Source organism: Miniopterus schreibersii (assembly GCF_964146895.1).
Source record: "Miniopterus schreibersii genome assembly, chromosome: 1".
Taxonomy (NCBI): domain Eukaryota; kingdom Metazoa; phylum Chordata; class Mammalia; order Chiroptera; family Miniopteridae; genus Miniopterus; species Miniopterus schreibersii.
In genome coordinates, this window is record NC_138101.1 from 29,521,078 (window position 1) to 29,538,346 (window position 17,269).

At 40.6% G+C, this 17,269-nt stretch overlaps 1 protein-coding gene across 14 annotated transcripts in view; it reads left to right on the forward strand.

Annotated features, from left to right (window-relative positions):
- KIT (KIT proto-oncogene, receptor tyrosine kinase) overlaps nt 1–17,269 on the forward strand; it is a gene marked incomplete at its 5' end in the record, with an annotated part of 77,656 nt that overhangs the window by 44,371 nt on the left and 16,016 nt on the right. For all 14 annotated transcript variants that reach the window (XM_081148155.1, XM_081148158.1, XM_081148154.1 and 11 more), the window contains 3 exons: nt 1,091–1,280; nt 3,345–3,460; nt 16,476–16,590. In XM_081148155.1, coding sequence (XP_081004281.1) covers nt 1,091–1,280; nt 3,345–3,460; nt 16,476–16,590 — 421 coding nt within the window. The remainder of the gene's footprint in view (nt 1–1,090; nt 1,281–3,344; nt 3,461–16,475; nt 16,591–17,269) is intronic.

The following is a 17,269-nucleotide window of genomic DNA, read 5'->3' on the forward strand; positions in this document are numbered from 1 at the left end:
TTAATACTATTATATAATTATATCTAAGGCCTACTTTATTTAACCAGTTTCTCATTTTTAAAATTATCATAACTAATGTAAATAGCACTTCTTTTGTATGTAGCTATCCACCTCACTAAGAAGAGTTCTCAAGTAGAAATTACAGGCTTAAATTGAAGAATAATTTTTAAAAATCTACATTGCTAAATGCTTTCTAAGAGTTGTGTCAATTCAGAGTGTGTCATTCAGTCTGCCACTTTTACCACACTTGCAAAATTATTTAGTTTATTTCAAATGAGTTTTGTTGTCATTTTTCAATAGGATGGATATACTTTATTTTTGAAATAGTTGTATTGTTTTGCTACTTTTAATAAGTGATCCCTTATTTTAGTACTAGTTTAACAAAATGTTTTTCTTCTGTATTTTTATGCCCTCTTTTTCCTGTGACCTTAATTAATTTTACTATTTAGACATTTAAAAATGCTTATGTATTCAGATTTGTCTTTTATGATTTTTTTTCTTCTGTCACTTCTAAAAAACCTAGAAAACTCCCCCTTCCCCAACCCCATAGACGTTTGATAGGAATCATTTGTTGTTTAGTTAAAAACATGGTTTGATTGTTAAAATGCTGTCCTTGATTCATCTGTAATATATGATGAGAAGACCTGAGTTTATTTTGTTTGAAATACAACATTTTTATTGAACATTGAGGCTCTCTGTCCCTTCTGAATTTATGTCAACCTTCTTATCAAATAAACACTTATATTAAGTCTGAGTATGGGCTGTTTAGTCCTTTATAAACTTTTTTAACCTAATAAACATCAAGACTAGTAGTTCTGGAAGAGTTAAAAGATGGTGATAGACCTTTAAGTAAGAGAGTTGCTGAAGAGATAGAGAAGGGTGAACAAACATTTCAAGTGTGTGTCCTTTCTCTCTCTATGACAGTGATTCTACAAGAGCAAAGTAAATGTCAAGGGGCTAGTTTAAATCCTCTTGTGATTGCCAATTCATACTGGAAATCAGTCCACTATGTTTGTAATCCAAAGATGAAGTTGTATTTTTGGGTAGCTGTGGATAACGGTTTCTTGCTGTTTTATTTCATCACGATTAGATAAAGGATTCATTAATATCATGCCTATGGCGAATACTACAATATTTGTCAACGATGGAGAAAATGTAGATCTGACTGTTGAATATGAGGCATACCCGAAACCTGAACACCAACAGTGGATATACATGAACAAAACCATCACTGATAAATGGGAAAATTATCCCAAGTCTGAGAATGAAAGTAATATCAGGTGAGAAAAGAGCCTTGCTCTGGGGATTAAAGATTTCCCCCCGTCTTCCACTTGGTTTACCAGATCCTGTTTCTGTGACCCATCAAAGTTGGAGAGGACACATGGCAAAGAAGGAAGTTTGGGGCTGCTTCCCGAAGTCTTCATCCCAATTTTGCTGTGTGTTTAGGGCGCACAAAAACGTCTGCGCCTCAGTTTTCTCATTTGTAAAATAGAGGATAGTTCTTTCCCGGAGTTCTGAGGATACTTCAAAGCAGTGACTTCCATGTACTAGGGACACATCAAATAATTCACTCCAGAGGAAGAGGAAAGTTAGCACCTTTAATCATTTTTTAAAACTATAAGAAACTAAGAATCATTGAGTAGCTTTGGGCCGGGTAGGGAACCTGAGCTCTTTTATATCAGATCTCTCGTTTGATCATCAAAACATTTATAACAAAAACGGTAGCAATAGTAACACTTTATGTAAACCACATGGGCCTTTTTCTACCTTGTATTGTTCTAAGTACCTTTCATATATTAACTCAATAATTTTAGCCCTCACAAACCCTATGAGTAGGCACTCGTATTTCCCTCATTTCTATACAAGAGGAAACTGAGTTAGGTAATTTGACCCAGATCAAAGGGGCAATAAGAGGTGAGTGCCTAGATAGAGTCTGTATATTTATCAAGTCAGGAGCTGTTGGCTATTGTAAGAAGGTGGGTGGGAGATGATACTGTCCTGGGCCAAGGCCTAAGGGTTGGAGGGAAGAGAATGGATTTGGGAGGTGTCCAGGCTACCATCTTACCAAGACTTGGTGATTGAGGGGGTAGGAGAGAGAAGGAGGAGCTGAAGATGCCCCTTAGGAGTTTGGGTCCATCAGCCAGGTTGGATGGTAAGAGACGATCCCATTCAAGGAGAGGAGGGGGCTAAGGGCTTGGGGTGTGTTGAATTTGAGGTTGACCATGGCATCTCGAGAGGTGATGTTTAGATGGGAAGTATCCTTGGTCAGGTTCCCTGGAAGCAGAGCCCCAGGCAGGGGTTCTTGGGGGCAAGGGCTTCATTAAGGGAGAAAGAGACCCACCAGGGAGTGGGGGAGCAGGGTAGAGAGGGGAAAGGAGGAAAGAAGGGATGCAGGTGAGGTGAAGCTGAGGCAGGCCTGACGCCAGGGTGCTCTGGAGCTGGGCTTCTGTTCCTCCCCATGGCCAGTCACTCATGGGTTATAGACCTGGAAGGCAGTCAACTTTCAAGTGCGTCTAAGCGCCCAAGGGCAAGTCGCAGGAGAAGGTTGCAGGGGTGGGTCCTGCACCCAGGTGGCGGGAATGGTGGCATAAAAATGGCTCTGTAGCGGAGGCATAGGCCAGAGGAGTCTGGACTGGGGATAGGGGTTTGAAAGCGAGCAAACAGCAAGTAGCTTAGTGCAGGAGTGGACTGCCCTGCGAGCGTGTGCAGTGTGAGAGGAGCCTGAACACGCTACTGCATGTGTCCTGTCGGTGGTGTAGCTCGTGAGGGTCCAGGGCTGCCCAGGGTGCCCCATCCACACTGGAGCCCATGTCAGTGACTCCCACAAGTCACACGTGCTCAGGTATATCTGGCAGCCCTGCAGTGAAACGAAAGCTTGAATAGTAAATACTGCAAAAGACGCTCAGAAGAAGTGGGGTAGGAGGCACGCCAGGAGATCGTGGTGTTGCGAGAAGGAAGGTGAGGGCCCTGCGGTGTCTGCATGGAGACGGGCTGCCAGTCGGGGGCTTTTTCAGGCCACTGTCCTTACAGCAGAGCGGGGCAGGTAAGCTCAGGACACTGGTGAGAAGGTGGCCTTGAGGACAGCCCAGGCGGCGGGAGAGGCTGCCGCGCCTGCGAAGTGGCCTTTCCACTGAGAAAGGCTTTCCCACTCTAGTCTCACAACAGGCACTTGTCCCAAATTAAATATGTGTGTGCGTTTCTATTTGTTAATGCTGATCTTGCTAATACTGAATTAAGTGAGCTGTATTTTCCCTAAACAGACATGTATTTCCAGATAGAAACTGAAAAAGACCTACTCAAGGCGGGCAGCCCACAGTGATTGGCTTCTTGTCGTCTCTTTGTAGATATGTGAGTGACCTTCATCTAACCAGATTAAAAGGGACCGAAGGAGGCACATACACGTTCCTAGTGTCCAATTCTGATGTCAGTTCTTCCGTGACATTTAATGTTTACGTGAACAGTGAGTAAAACCAGTGTTCCTTATCTTTTTTTTTTTTTTTTTTTATAATTTCACGTTGTGGCTCGTGCTTGAAACAGCTGCAGAACTGAGCTCACTGTGTACTGTGTAAATAATGTTTCATGATAATTTTGACCTTAACAAAGACCCGGTGGTTTGGTGGTTGGGAGAATGTGTACGAAAACCAATTCCCTTGTCCTACATTTCACTGACCACGGGAGCCTGTCATTCAAAATATGGGTGCTGCCTTTGAAGTAAAGAGAGGAGCCATAGAAGTTAAAAAGAACAGTTCTTTGAGGGAACGTGCATTGTTGATTGTTGACATGGGGCGCCAGAGGTCAATTGGAAGCTGGATTGACATGATTTCTTTGTTCTGATGCTTTCTATTTTGGGGTTGTGATATTTTTTTTGTGTTGAGATTGTTGAAGATGATGCAGTATTGATCTAGCTCATTGATCCCCACTGAGTACCACGTGGGTGCTGTGGGATAGGGGAGCATGATGTGGACATGGGGACCTGAACTCCTGAGTCTTGCCCTGCTGTGACCTGCACCCCCAGCAGGACAAATGTCTCTGCACAGAGGTTGAGGCCAGGGAGCGTGATCACCAGCTGGGGTTTTTTCCAAGTGCAGGCCTCCCTCCTGGCTCTCCTCTGGGGTCAGTCTACGTTTCCAGGTGCCTGCTACACCACACCAGCCAGAGGATGGGAGGCCTCCAAAGACACAGAATTCTGAGGGAGTGGCCCACAAAATGAGCCATCCTGGGTTTGAGGAGTGATGAGACACCCTGGAACATTCCCTAGGGAACAGCTAAGTAACTGCTGAGCATGTTGTGTGGGTTGGGCTGCAGAGTGGGAGCCAACTCCTTGCCCTCAAGGAGCTGCATGATGTGATTTTTATGTCATCATCTCGTTGGTGCTGGAGCTCAGTGGGAGCTGGGTAGCATGATCCATGTACAAACGAAGACAATAAATAGCTAGTAAGTAACCCTTGGGTGTTTTTGATTGCTGATCTGGAGTCTTTTGACTGTACCAGTATTTCCAAAATTGTGTTTTCTGAAGAAAATATGTGTTTAGATAAAGAGAGTCACATCTGTGCACTTAAACACTTTTAATTATAGCCTCCTCAGAATCCTTGATACGCTGAGGTGTGTTACGACTTCCCAGGAGGGGCTCTGGGAGGGAGTGTATACCTCAAACTTGTTTGACCACAGAACTTCTCTTTTCCAAGGGAATCATGTTAATTAATATCACGGTTCCTTGGAACCGTTTTGATTATATGGTATCTCATTAGCCCACAATTCAAATATCTCTCGATTAATTCAGGTGTTAATCAGAGGAGCTTAGTGTAGTGTAGTACACACAAGCTCAATTACCTGCTTCTGAAGAACCTTAATATTCACGTAACTGAAGAGATGACTGCAGTAAATCAGTACTCTTGCAGTCATAACATGCGCACTGTCCACACAAAACTGTCTTTTGGGTGCTTTGGTGTGGTGCTTCTCAAACTGTCCACAGTAAAGGACCTCGTTGTTGTTTTTCATTTCCAATTCATTCTGGATTGATACTTTATACAAAATACAGTAAGAACCAGTTACTAGAAAAGTGAAGTGAAAAAGAGATACACATAACACAAGATTTTTTAAGTTAATAAATTCAACAGCTGTAAAAATTACTCCTTCAGAATGCTTATTCTCAGACTGTACTTCCCTCCTGTGGACTATCAACAACAGATCTTGGACATAGCATCCTCCACAGACCTTCCTTTGAGAAGCTCAGTAGTTGGGAATTTTATAAGATTAAGTGCCATTTTTATCTCTCCCTGGCTTCAAGGCCAAGGAGGCATTAAGAGGTGCCTCTTTTCCCATTCCATGCTTCCATTTGCCAGTATGTGGTCTGCCAGTTGGTTATGAGTCATTGACCTTAAGAAGACATCTGTGGACTCACCCTTACTTTTCTCTGGGTGGCAAAATTGCTACCATGTTACTTGCCAGGCTCATTTGCCACCTAACAGGATCAGTATTAATCAGTTCTGCTGGGGAAACTCCTGCCTGTTTGAAACTAGATAGGAAATGGGTCCCTTCCCAAAGGATCCTTTCTTGGGATTCCCATTAGTGCATTCTGGGGCCTGGGTTGCAGACACCTATCCGGCATCTCCTGAGCCCCTGATTCATGGCACTAGGTGAAGAAATGAGGGTAGTGTGGACTCTGCCCTCTTAGGTTAAGCTCTTCAGGAAACCTTACTGATGTCAATTTGCTACAGACACTAAACTGACTAAGGCATTTAGTTTGCTCACCTAACACATCAGATATCTTGATCTCTAAATGCTTTGATAGAGGTAGTATTTTTATGTGAAACTTAGACATTTGCCTGTTGTCAAATATGTCCCAATTGTACTTCAGAAATATAGTTGTTAGCTAATTTCTTGGTTGATTATTGTTTTGGATTGAAAATATGAAAAAATAATCTAGTTAATACTATTATGGGGCAAGGTTTTTTTGATGTTTAAATTTAAAATAAAAAGCTAAAAATAGTATAAAATTTAGAATTGGAGCAGTGGTGCCCATTTTGACACATTTTAGCTTATGTAGATCTGCTGTATGGTTTATTCTGTAAATAAGCTTAGCCCCAAGGATGAAAGAAATTGCACTCTGTAAAAATTAGAATTAATAAAAATCAGAATAATAAATGCATAGTATTAGTGCAGAAATTTAGGCTACTTCTGTCAGTGACATTGATGCATAATTGCTTAATGAATTCAGCTTTGAGAAATGCTCATGAAAATCTTTGATTTTGAATGGTTAAATGCTAGATGATTGAAAATTTCATTTGTTTTGAAATTTTCACATGTAGATTTGAGTATACTGAGAAAGAAATTTTTTTTAACACTTACGTGGGACTCTTCAAAACCATGTTCTGTCAGTTTATGTTAAGGGACAAATACGTAGCATGTAAAGCTTGAAATTGTAGGGGGTTTTAAAAATTGTTTTAATACACCTCTAACCAAGCTATAATTTACATGGGTCTACGTCGACTTAGTGACATTAAAGGTGGTTTATAATGGCAAAGAATTATAACATATTTGCCATTTTGTAGCAGACCTTACAGTGGAAACTAATGGGAGCTTTCATTAAAAAACCAAAACAAAACAATTCATGATTCTTTGCATTGAACTTGCATTAATGTAATTACTCTTGTATTGCTTATTGAAGATTTGCACAGCGATCAGTTTCCTAGTTCTAAAAGTGGTTTGATATCCTTTGGTGAAAATGGCCATTTGTTTTTCTTGCAGATCAAAATTGGGAGAAAAATAGAGTTCTAAAAACTTCAGAAATCACCAAGATTCCATGCATAGCTTGCTCAGAAACCTTTGGTCTCTTTGGTTGAAATAAATGTCACAAAATAAGGTTTTTACCAGATTTAGGTACAAATAAAAGGCCAAACATGTATTTTAACCCTAATTTATCCATTTGGCTCTTATCCCTCTCTACCCAAAATGTCTTGAATAAATTTCAGACTTTATAGTGGACTTAAATGTTAATTGGTAAGATAAATATTTTATAAGTTTAATTTGGCTTATAATTTCAGAAAGCCCATGTGAATTCTGAAATAATTTACATAATTGTGGAAAGAAAAGAAATTATGATTGATATGATAAATCAGTTGTTTTTCAAACCTCTGTAATAATTTAAGAAGATCCAGTACCTTTTTCCCCAGCTTTATTGAGATGTAATTGACAAATAAAATTGTGAGATATTTAAAGTGTACAGCATAATGATTTGATTTATGTCTACTGCACTGTGAAAGGATTCCCCTCATTGAGTTAATTACCACATCCATCACATCACCTATCTACTTGCTTTGTTTCATTTTGTTGTGTTTTGTTTTGGTGACTACGTGTAAGTTCTGTCTTAGCAAATTACACTTAGGCACTACAGTATTATTAACTATAGGCACCAGTTATGCATTAGATCCTCAGGCCCTATGCATTTTAGAACTGAGTTTGTATCCTTTTGCCAACCTCTCCCTATTCCCCTCACCCCCATCCCCTGGCAGCCACTTTTCTACTTTGTTTCTATGAGTTCAACATTTTTTTTTAAGATTCTTCATGTAAGTGATACTGTGCTCTATGTTGGCTTATTTCACTTAGCATAATACCCTCCAGTTTCATTCATGTTGTCACAAAAGATAGGATCGTCTATTCTTTTAAGGCTGAATAATATTCCATTGTGTATACCACATTTTCTTGATCCATGTATCCATTGATGGGCACAGGTTGTTTCTATATCTTGGCTATTGTGAATAATGCTCCACTGAACATGGGAGTGGAGATATTTCTTCAAGATAATGGTTTTGTTTCCTTGGGATATGTACCCACAAGTGAGTGGGATTGTGGGATCGTATAGTAGTGCTGTTTTTAATTTCTTGAGGAACGTCCATACTGTTTTCCATAGCTTCTGCACCAATTTACATTCCCACCATTAGTGGACAAGCATTTTCTTTTCTCCGCATCTGTGCCAGCATTTGTTATTTCTTGCCTGGCTCCTTTCAGTGTTGGGCTTACATAGGACACATGGATTGTTAGCTAGATTGGATATCCAGATGACTGCTGAACTGCACCAAATTAACTCTCAGAAGTCACCAGTTGCACTCCATTTACGGCAGAGTGTTAACAGGGGTTTGAAACAATTTAAGGAAATGCTAAATAATGTATTATTTCTAAATCGCTGCATTATATAATTAGCATGCTGTCCGGTGTGAGCGATTATTTATAGATAATACAATATACCCAAATCAAAGTAATAAATCACCCAGAATGAGGCCTCTTGATGAGAAAGTTTCCCTTTGACTGCATTTGCAAAATCTGGGCTGCCTTCTATGTATTTTGGTCATAGTTAATTTCAGTTCTGGGTGGCTAAACTATCCTTCTAGGGAGATGCTGCTGTAAGCGTAACACCCTGCAAATAAAGGACATGCCCAGCCTGCCATCTGGCAAAGGTGAGGGCAGACCTGTCAAGCCGGCCATGTAGATAGATGGCTTTGGACTGCTTGCCAGCCAGCCATCTGGGTCACCCATGTGGCTGGGGTCTTAGGGACCTTTTGTTACTGACCCTTACAGGTCAGGGACCCAAACTGAGGTCCTTCTGCTCAGTGCCATTCACACCAATAGAACAAGACTGAGTTTAGTAAAGCAGAGCAGAAACTTTATTTTTTGATCAAGGAATGGAGAGGGTGAGCTCATGCTCTAACAGCATATTCTCCTTGACTGGGAAGGCGTCTTCTGTATTTATAGGCTGTGGTGTGTAGTGATTAAATTCTTTTAGGTGAGTGCAATTATTATTTTGTTACACTCAGCCCCTTGGCACCCTGTGCCCCAGCACCATCTTGATCTTTGTGCCCAGCACCGTGGCCTTTGCACTAAACACCTTGGTCTTTGCAGTAAGCACCATGGCCTTTGCACTAAACACCTTGGTCTTTGCAGTAAGCACCTTGGTCTTTGTGCTCAGCACCTTGCTCTTTGCACTCAGCCCTTTTCATTTGTGGTCAGGAATCTTTTTCAGTTCCTGTAAGCAAGTATAGCTCATGACATAGTTTAGGTATTGAGAAACGTTAGGGTCTTTTGGATGATAGCCTAGCGACACTTTTCCCAGGGTAAAGTAATAATGGTGGGCTTGCCTTTAAGGACTGCTCAGCTTTGGGGCTTTGGGGCTGTGCCTTTCTATATTCTCATGAAATGAGGCGAAGTTACTAAAACTTTGCCTCTTTGGAAGGTGGAAATATTTTCCTACTTCCTTCTTAGCCTTTCTATTTCCATTTTTTAAAGATGATAGGACCTTCCAAACATTGGGGTGTCCAAACCATACTTGGGTTAGAGGCTAAAAGTTTTAAGACTTGCTGCTGACACATTTACTGAGTTTTGCTGGAGAACTTTGCTTTTTTAGAGCCCCCTCCCCCACAATTAGGGAGATTCTAGTAGGCCTACTCCTATATTAAATTACTGGAATTCTTAAATGTTAAATAAAGCTAGTGCTAAATAGAACTCCTTTTTGACTTATTTACTTGCCTTTGAGAATTTGCTGTAAGGCTACCCGAGTAACTGGAATGTAGCTTGATTTGTGCAAACATTTGTATACTTGTGTTTTTAAATTAAAACAATTTTTTATTATAAAAATGTTATGTGAAGGATAGAAGAACTAGATAATAAACAAAAATAAGAATCAAGCCACTTTTAAAATATCCCCTTTACTATATATTTTTCAAGACCATTAAATTTTTTTTTTTTTTTAATTACAAAAATGAGGTTCTATTTCTTTGTAATCTTGTGTTTTGGTGCTGAACAATAGATGTGTTCTGAGCATCTTTCCGTGTCATGAAATACTCTTCTACAACATTATTTTGGTATCTCGTTGCATGGATAGTTCGTCATCTCTTTAACCCATGTCTGGTGCAATTTTGAGACATTGTGTAATGGGAGGTGGGACTCTGAAGTGATGTGACTGAGTTTGAAAAAGAAATCCATCTGACAATTAAAGTATATAACTATCTTGTTTAATCTTAAATGGGCCGCCGTGCCTGAGTGCCCCAAAGTCAGTAAGGTTATCACCTGCCATGATCTCATGCTGCTGTGTCTGGAGCACATGCCATGCAAGGTGCACTGTGCTGGCTTTCAGGACAGCTCCGAACCAAGGAATAATTGCCAGATCTTCTTAGGGTGACAGTCAATCTGTGTAAAAATAGCTGCTTGTCTTTCTACGTTAATGTTTTTGCGTGTTCATTGGCGATAACTGACAGTGTCTGAAGTCTGTTTTTATTTTCTGTTCCTGAACTTGAAATGAGTTTTCTTCTTAAATTGCTTGGGAGTTATGAGTGTTGTTTTTGATGTGACACTTTAGTATCTCCTTCTTAGGAAGAAGCTCTCTGTGGATGCAGGAATTGCTGTAGACATTTAAACTGGAGGAATGGGGATATCACGGCAACCTACTTTTCAAGTAGAATTTAAAAGCAGGTTGCTGTGATTCTCTTCTATTCTGAAAAAATTGAGGAAATGTGGCTCTCAACTAAAGAGTCTCACCCCCCCCCCCCCCAGCCTTGGGCCCCCCCAAGTGTTGGTATCACTTTTCTTTCATGGGTCATAACACATTTGGTCTGGTAGGGTGTGTTGCTAATTTGGGGGATCTATGTAAAGACCACATCTGTTAAGAACACTAAGTAACCTGTCTAAATCATTAGATCCTTTGTTGGTGTGATCTGGCCTTTTTTTTTTTTTTTTTTTAATGTTTGTGATGGAAAAGCAGGAGAAACAGGTTTCAGTATGTAACCATGACCCTGAACTTGGACCTACTTTTCTAAAAAACACATGAGTGGTCCCTTTTATATTAGTGGAACTTCTACTGTATGGAATTTTTTTTTCCAGTAGAGCCACATGTGTTTTTTACATCAAATTAGCCTCCTTTATTTATTTACAAATGTATATAGGGTCACCTATAATTTAGTGGAAATTTAAATAAATCTAAGGATTGGTACATAATCTTTCTATGGGCACTGTGTCAATAACCCGTCTCCTCCACTTCTGAATTATGTGGCAAAATGAAGTCACTATTGTTAGAGTTGTATTGTACCTGGGACACATGACCATGGCACCTCCTGCACAACATTTCTGGCTGAGGAAGGCCCTCTCCAAGTAGTCTCACCGTTTGTTTGTTTGTTTGTTTGTTTGTACTTGGTCTTGGAATTGGGACATCTTTCCAATGGCTGTTTAGAACTGGGGTTGTCAAACTATAGACCCATAGCTAAGAATTTTTTTTGAATGCTCAAGAATAACCAGAAGATATTTATGAGACATGAAAATAAAATAAAAATTTCAGTGTCCCTAAGTCAAGTTTTAATGGAACACAGACATGCTTATTTGTTTATATGTCTAGAGCTACATTTGTGGTATGACGGCAGAATTATTTTAAGAGAGACTACTCTGTGGTCCTCAAAGCCTAAAATATTTACTGCCTCACCCTCTACATTAAAAGTTTGATTACCACTAGTTTAGAACATCACTTCCTTAGGAGAATGATTTTTTTAAATGATAGACACTCTGTTAAAGATAGCTAGATACACAGGAGATTACAGCTGAAATTTTGTTTGTTAAACAAACTTCTGTTAAAGTGTGCATATGCCAGTTTCTGGCTCTCTTTAAGAATGTACAAAACAAAATATATTTTCAAAATATCTATTCTGGGGTTTTGAAAAAGTATAATCCTTTTATAAGTAAAAGTTAACCTGAGTTTTTCTATAATCCTGTTTTAGCTGACTTAAGTTTCTTTATTATAATGGTATTATGGCAGGAATGTGAATTTGACTCAGACCCGCACCAGGATAGGGGCAGATTGCTACAGAGCATTGCTGCATTGCCATTAAACACCAGAACTACAATCAGAAAACCAAGTTCATTTCAGAAACAATCAAAGTGTTCATCAGTGGATGAAAGGAAAGAAAATGTGGTGTATACATACAGTGGAATATTATTCAGCTGTAAAAGAGAATGAAATCTTGCCATTTGTGACAACATGGATGGACCTCGAGGGCATTATTCTAAGCGAAATAAGTCAGACAGAGAAAGACAAATATCATATGATCTCACCTGCATGTGGAATATTTTTAAAAATAAACTCAGATACAGAGAACAGACTGGTGATTGCCAGGAGGAGGTGGGGGGTGAGGGTGGGCAAAATGGATGAAGGGGGTTGGTGGTTAAAAGGTACAAACTTCCAGTTATAAAATACTATAGACAGGTCATGGGATGTAATGTACAGCAGAGTGATTTTAGTTAATACTGTACTGCATGTTTGAAAGTTGCTAAGAAAGCAGATCTTAAAAGTCCTCATCACAAGAAAAAAAATTTTTATAACTGCGTGGTGATGGATGTTAACTCTGTGTGGTGGTCATTTTGCATTATATGCAAATACCAAATTTGCACACCTGAAACATATAATGTTATATAGAATTTTATCTCAATAACAATTTCATCTTTATGATTCTTTTTTGTTTAATCTTTTATTATTTGAAGACTTAAGTCTGTGGGGTAAATCAGCGAATGGTTAGGATTTTTAATTGCATGAGCAATAAATTCTCAGTAGGAATTATAAGCACTCTGACATCTGCCTAGAAGCTGATTAGTGCCATTGGAGACCAGAATGGCTCAAGGCCACAGTATTTTGAGAGGAGAAAGGGACTATTTTTATCTTCACAGGAAACACATAACTTATACACCTCTTAGGCTTATCTACACCTCCAACTTGGGAGGAATTAGGGAAAGTGTCATTTGGAATCCTGCTGGTTGCAGAATATCTAAGAAACCATATCTTAGCTTTAACCTGGAGAATTGCAGAGGGTTATGTATCTTTAAAAGTAAAATGTATATTTCATGCCTTCCACAGTGCTTTAAGACACTTACAAAATGCAGATGAGCCCAGATTTTCATTTTTAGGAATCAGATTTATACCTAGCTTATTCTTTATGCATTAAACATTTTCATAGCGCAACTTGTCATGTACAGCCCAAACTGTCATCATGCCACTTAGCCTTTTCAGAACAGGGTCTCTCGTCACCAGCACTGGGGACAGGGCTGGGATTAGGGTGGGGCAAGAGAGGCAAAATTCAAGGAAGTGCTCACTCATGGTGCCAACCCTGTACTTGCAGGACCTCAAGGGTGAGTGCCTTCTTAAATTCTGCATCCTAAGTGCTTTTCTTGCCTTACCCTTGTCCTGGCCTGATCAAGCATCCCTTGAAGGTACTTTTAAAAAGTGCACTGCTAGGTCAGATCCTTAACCTACTAAATCTCTGTGGGTGGGGCCCAGGAATCTGCATTTTGACCTCTTAGTACTTTTAATGCACGCTGAAGTTTGAGGACCCTCTGAGCTTGGTTGACCAACCTAAGGCCCAACAGGACAAATGCTGCTTCGCCAGCTTTAGGTTATGACTGGGACAGTAGCTGAAAAATTGGCCTAATTAACCAGCACACAGGAGCAAGTAGGCCAGCCGGACCACACCACTTGCCAGCCCCGGCCGTTGTGTAACTACTGCCAGGTGTCACGCTGGAAGGCTTGGACCGGGAGCACTTATTACCAAAGTTAAATGTGATTGATTATATAATTTTGAGCTGTTCCAGTTTTTTAATTAAAAAAAGTTTTATAGCTTCATTATTAGCTACATGTTCATTATAAACAAAAATGTTTTAAAAAGGGTTTTTTAAAAACAGAAGAATAAAATAGAAATGATCCATAACCCTATTACCCAGAGATAACCATTGTTAACATCTTAAGGTATCCTTTCAGCCCTTTTTTCCTATTGAGTCATGGGGCCTTAGGAAGAATGAACGACAAAAGGAGTGTTGGTATGAGATCTGGCTTATGAACCCCTTCCCATTTCTCCCTGCCTCGTTATCTTTGCTGCCTCTGTGATGTGGGTCCCCCCTTTCAACATTAATCTCATCATTAAAAAGAGTTCACATGTCCCAGTATGCATGCGAGTTTCTTACTTTTGCACAAGTAGTGTAAATAGTGCCCCTGCACAGGAACGTCGCCATTGGACTCTTCTTCCAGGTCCTTTCTTGTGACTCTAATCGATTCCTTTGGAACCTGAGGGACTTGTTCCTTTGGGGGAGACTTCATCATTCAATAGCTCTTACTGTGTGTCCAGCACAGGTAGGACTCGGCTAGGGGTCAGAGGTACAACCAGTAGGACGTGGTTCCTGCCCTGAGAATGCGCAGCCTGGTGCAGGAGGCAGACCAGGATCCTGGATGAGTGTCTGGCGCTCTGAGATGCTGCGGGAATAGGGAGAAGGGATCAACCACCTTGGCTTTGGAGAGTTGAGGGTGACTTGAAAAAGGAAGTGACACTTGAATTGACTCCAGAGACACCCACTGAATGGCACCTGCAAGTCTCCAGCCAATAGCACTCTCCTAAAGTTCCACTTTTGTGTGTGTTGTGTCCTACTTTCCAGTCTGATTACACAGTTGCCCATGATAATTAAATGAAGCTTGCCAGATGGATGCTTTCGCAAGGCGATGGCTCGTTTTCTTGCTCTATTTGTGAAAGCTGGCATTGGGTCCAAACTCTCAAGGATGCCCCTACCTTGAGATTGCTTTGTGGTGTCACTGTCTTGAGTGTTGAGCCAAATGGCCAGCCTATCAGCAGGGCCAGGTTGAGTGACAGGTGGGTGTGCCATGCATGTGGACACTCTGATCCCTGCCAAGCTGTTTTGCCTGCAAGGAGGTGAGGTGCAGAGAGGTTGTTCTACAAAGATGTCATTTATCAGTGTTACCTACCTTTGAGGAAATGCACTTCCTATGCTTCTAATCTATCAGTCTTTCCTTCTCACCACATAGAGTTTTCCTATCAGTTGCAACATAATTGATGTCAGAGTCCCAATTTATCAGATTAAAACACATACACAATTTCACACTATCTTAAAGAAGCAATTTTTAGATGATGAAAGAGAAAATTTAGAGTGGCAAACATAGTGAACTTATTTGGTAGCAAACTTGATTAACCAAGGAGGGTGGGCACTCTGAACAGAAAAGAGTAACTGAATCATTAATAATTGTTTCATTTCTGCAAATTGTTCTTAGTTTTTCATTCATTTCTGTGAATCATTCTTGTTCTCCATCTTATTTAATTCTCACAATATCCCTATGAAATGGGTACTACTTAATTAATGACCCCCCCTTTTTTGATAATCCTCCCCCAACGATATTTTTTCCATTGCTTTTTTTAGAGTGAGTGGAAGAGGGAGGGGGAGAGAAAGAGAGAGAGGAGAGAGAGAGAGAGAAACATCAATGTGAAAGAGATACATCGATTGGTTGTCTCCTGCATGCGCCCCAACTGTGGCCAGGGATTGAACCTGCATCCCAGGTATGTGCCCTTGACTGGGAATCGAACCCAAGATTCATTGGTGTGCCAGCTGATGCTCTAACCATTGAGCAACACTGGCTATGGCATAATTAATGACTCATTTCATATGTTAGGAGACTTGATGGAGGGCAGGGAACTGGTAGTGTCAGAGCTGGTGTGCAGGTCTGTCTACCACACACGTGGCCTCCCAAGTTCAGTGCTCACTTGGGCACTCGATGGTGCACCAAGAATCCAGGGTCCCTGCCATCAGATGTTTATAGTTTAGCTTACTCATTCCCAAAGGGTTAAAATGCTTCAAATATATTAGTAATAGAACTACCGAACCTAAGCTCGTTCCCTTCTACTTTAGAAATAATCTCAAGAATTTGCAGTGCTTTAGGGCACCCTCGATTGAATATCCGTTGATTATTGTAGCTACACAGAAATGTCAAATTAAAGCATTCCTGCTGATATCATTTACTTTTTTGGTGATTGTACTCAGGTTTAGATATATGTATGAATAAACCTCTGTGGCTGGTTTCCTCCTCTAATTTTCTGTCTGTATTTTGCATTTGAAATAAAAATTTGGAGTTAAAAGCCCATATTGTATTTTGCTCTTGTGTTTTGGGTTTTCTGTGAATAAGGTGATCCAGCTATTTATCTATACCACCTCTTCACCTCCTCCCCCCCCCCATAAAAGAGGAAATTCTTGAGAGAGGGGGGCTTCGCTTTTCCTGTATTCATCTGTTCCAGTCCCCAGAGTAACTTGAAATCCTGATGCCAGGAATCCTTTCAACAGAATTTTAACCGTTAAAATAATTTGGAGTGTTAGTAATGAGAAGCGGTCTTTCGGATTCCCACTCCCTGGAAACAGAAAACCTGCCAGGCTTTCCTGTGCTCTGCTCAGCCATCCCCAGAACAGGGAGTTCGCGGTGACCCCCACATCTGCAGGGTGGCCTGACCCTCACATCCCCCTCCCTGTACCTTCCACTCACCGGTTCAGATTCTCCCCTTGAATAACATGTTCCCTCAAGGCCTTCTTCAGCCTCAAGAAGGTTCTAAGGATTCTGAGAGTGGAGTGGACCTCCGTGATGGCCTCCAGCCGTCTGACATATGGCTGCTTCTCTTTTCCTGCAGCAAAACCAGAAATCTTGACTCATGAGAGACTCACGAATGGCATGCTCCAGTGTATGGCTGCAGGGTTCCCGGAGCCCACGATAGAGTGGTACTTCTGTCCAGGAACCGAGCAGGGGTGAGATGACTGTTTTGGTTACCATTTAACATGCAGCAGGGAAGGGCTGCAATTCTGCTGAATTTCAATTATGTTTCAGATTTTTTTTCCCCCCCCAAAAGCTTTGTTTCAGTGATTGTTTTTTTCTCTGTCCATGTGGCTTTTGAGATGGCATAATTGCTATATTTTTCTTGGGAGACATTAATTTTGTTTGCTGGAAAATGATTACTGAATGACTTCTCTATTTTGGTGGTTATCTTTTTGGATTTATCATGCAATTTCCAGCCCGCAGGTAGATAAAGCAATTTTCCAGGACAGAGTAATTAGATTTTCATTCTATACACAGGAGGTAACGTGTGGGAAATGTGGCTGTAGTTATGAAAAAAATTACCTCAGAAGTTAATTGCCAAGTTACCAAAAAGTAATGATCGCACAGTTACAACGTGCGTATGGCATTTGTCAGCTCCGTGTTCTAAACCGTTTTCTCGGTGATTAGGTGCCCAGCCCCTGAGCAGAGCACATCTGGCTTTGTGCTTCCTCTCCCTGAGAAGCCACACTTAAGCCTTAAATCGTCCTTTCTCATTACCTGAAGATGAAAATGTTGCTGTTTTTATCCATCGAATGGTATTTTGTGCTCAGGCTTTAAAAGCTCCGTGTAACATCACAATCGAATAGTCAGGGTATTAGTAGAAATTTTATT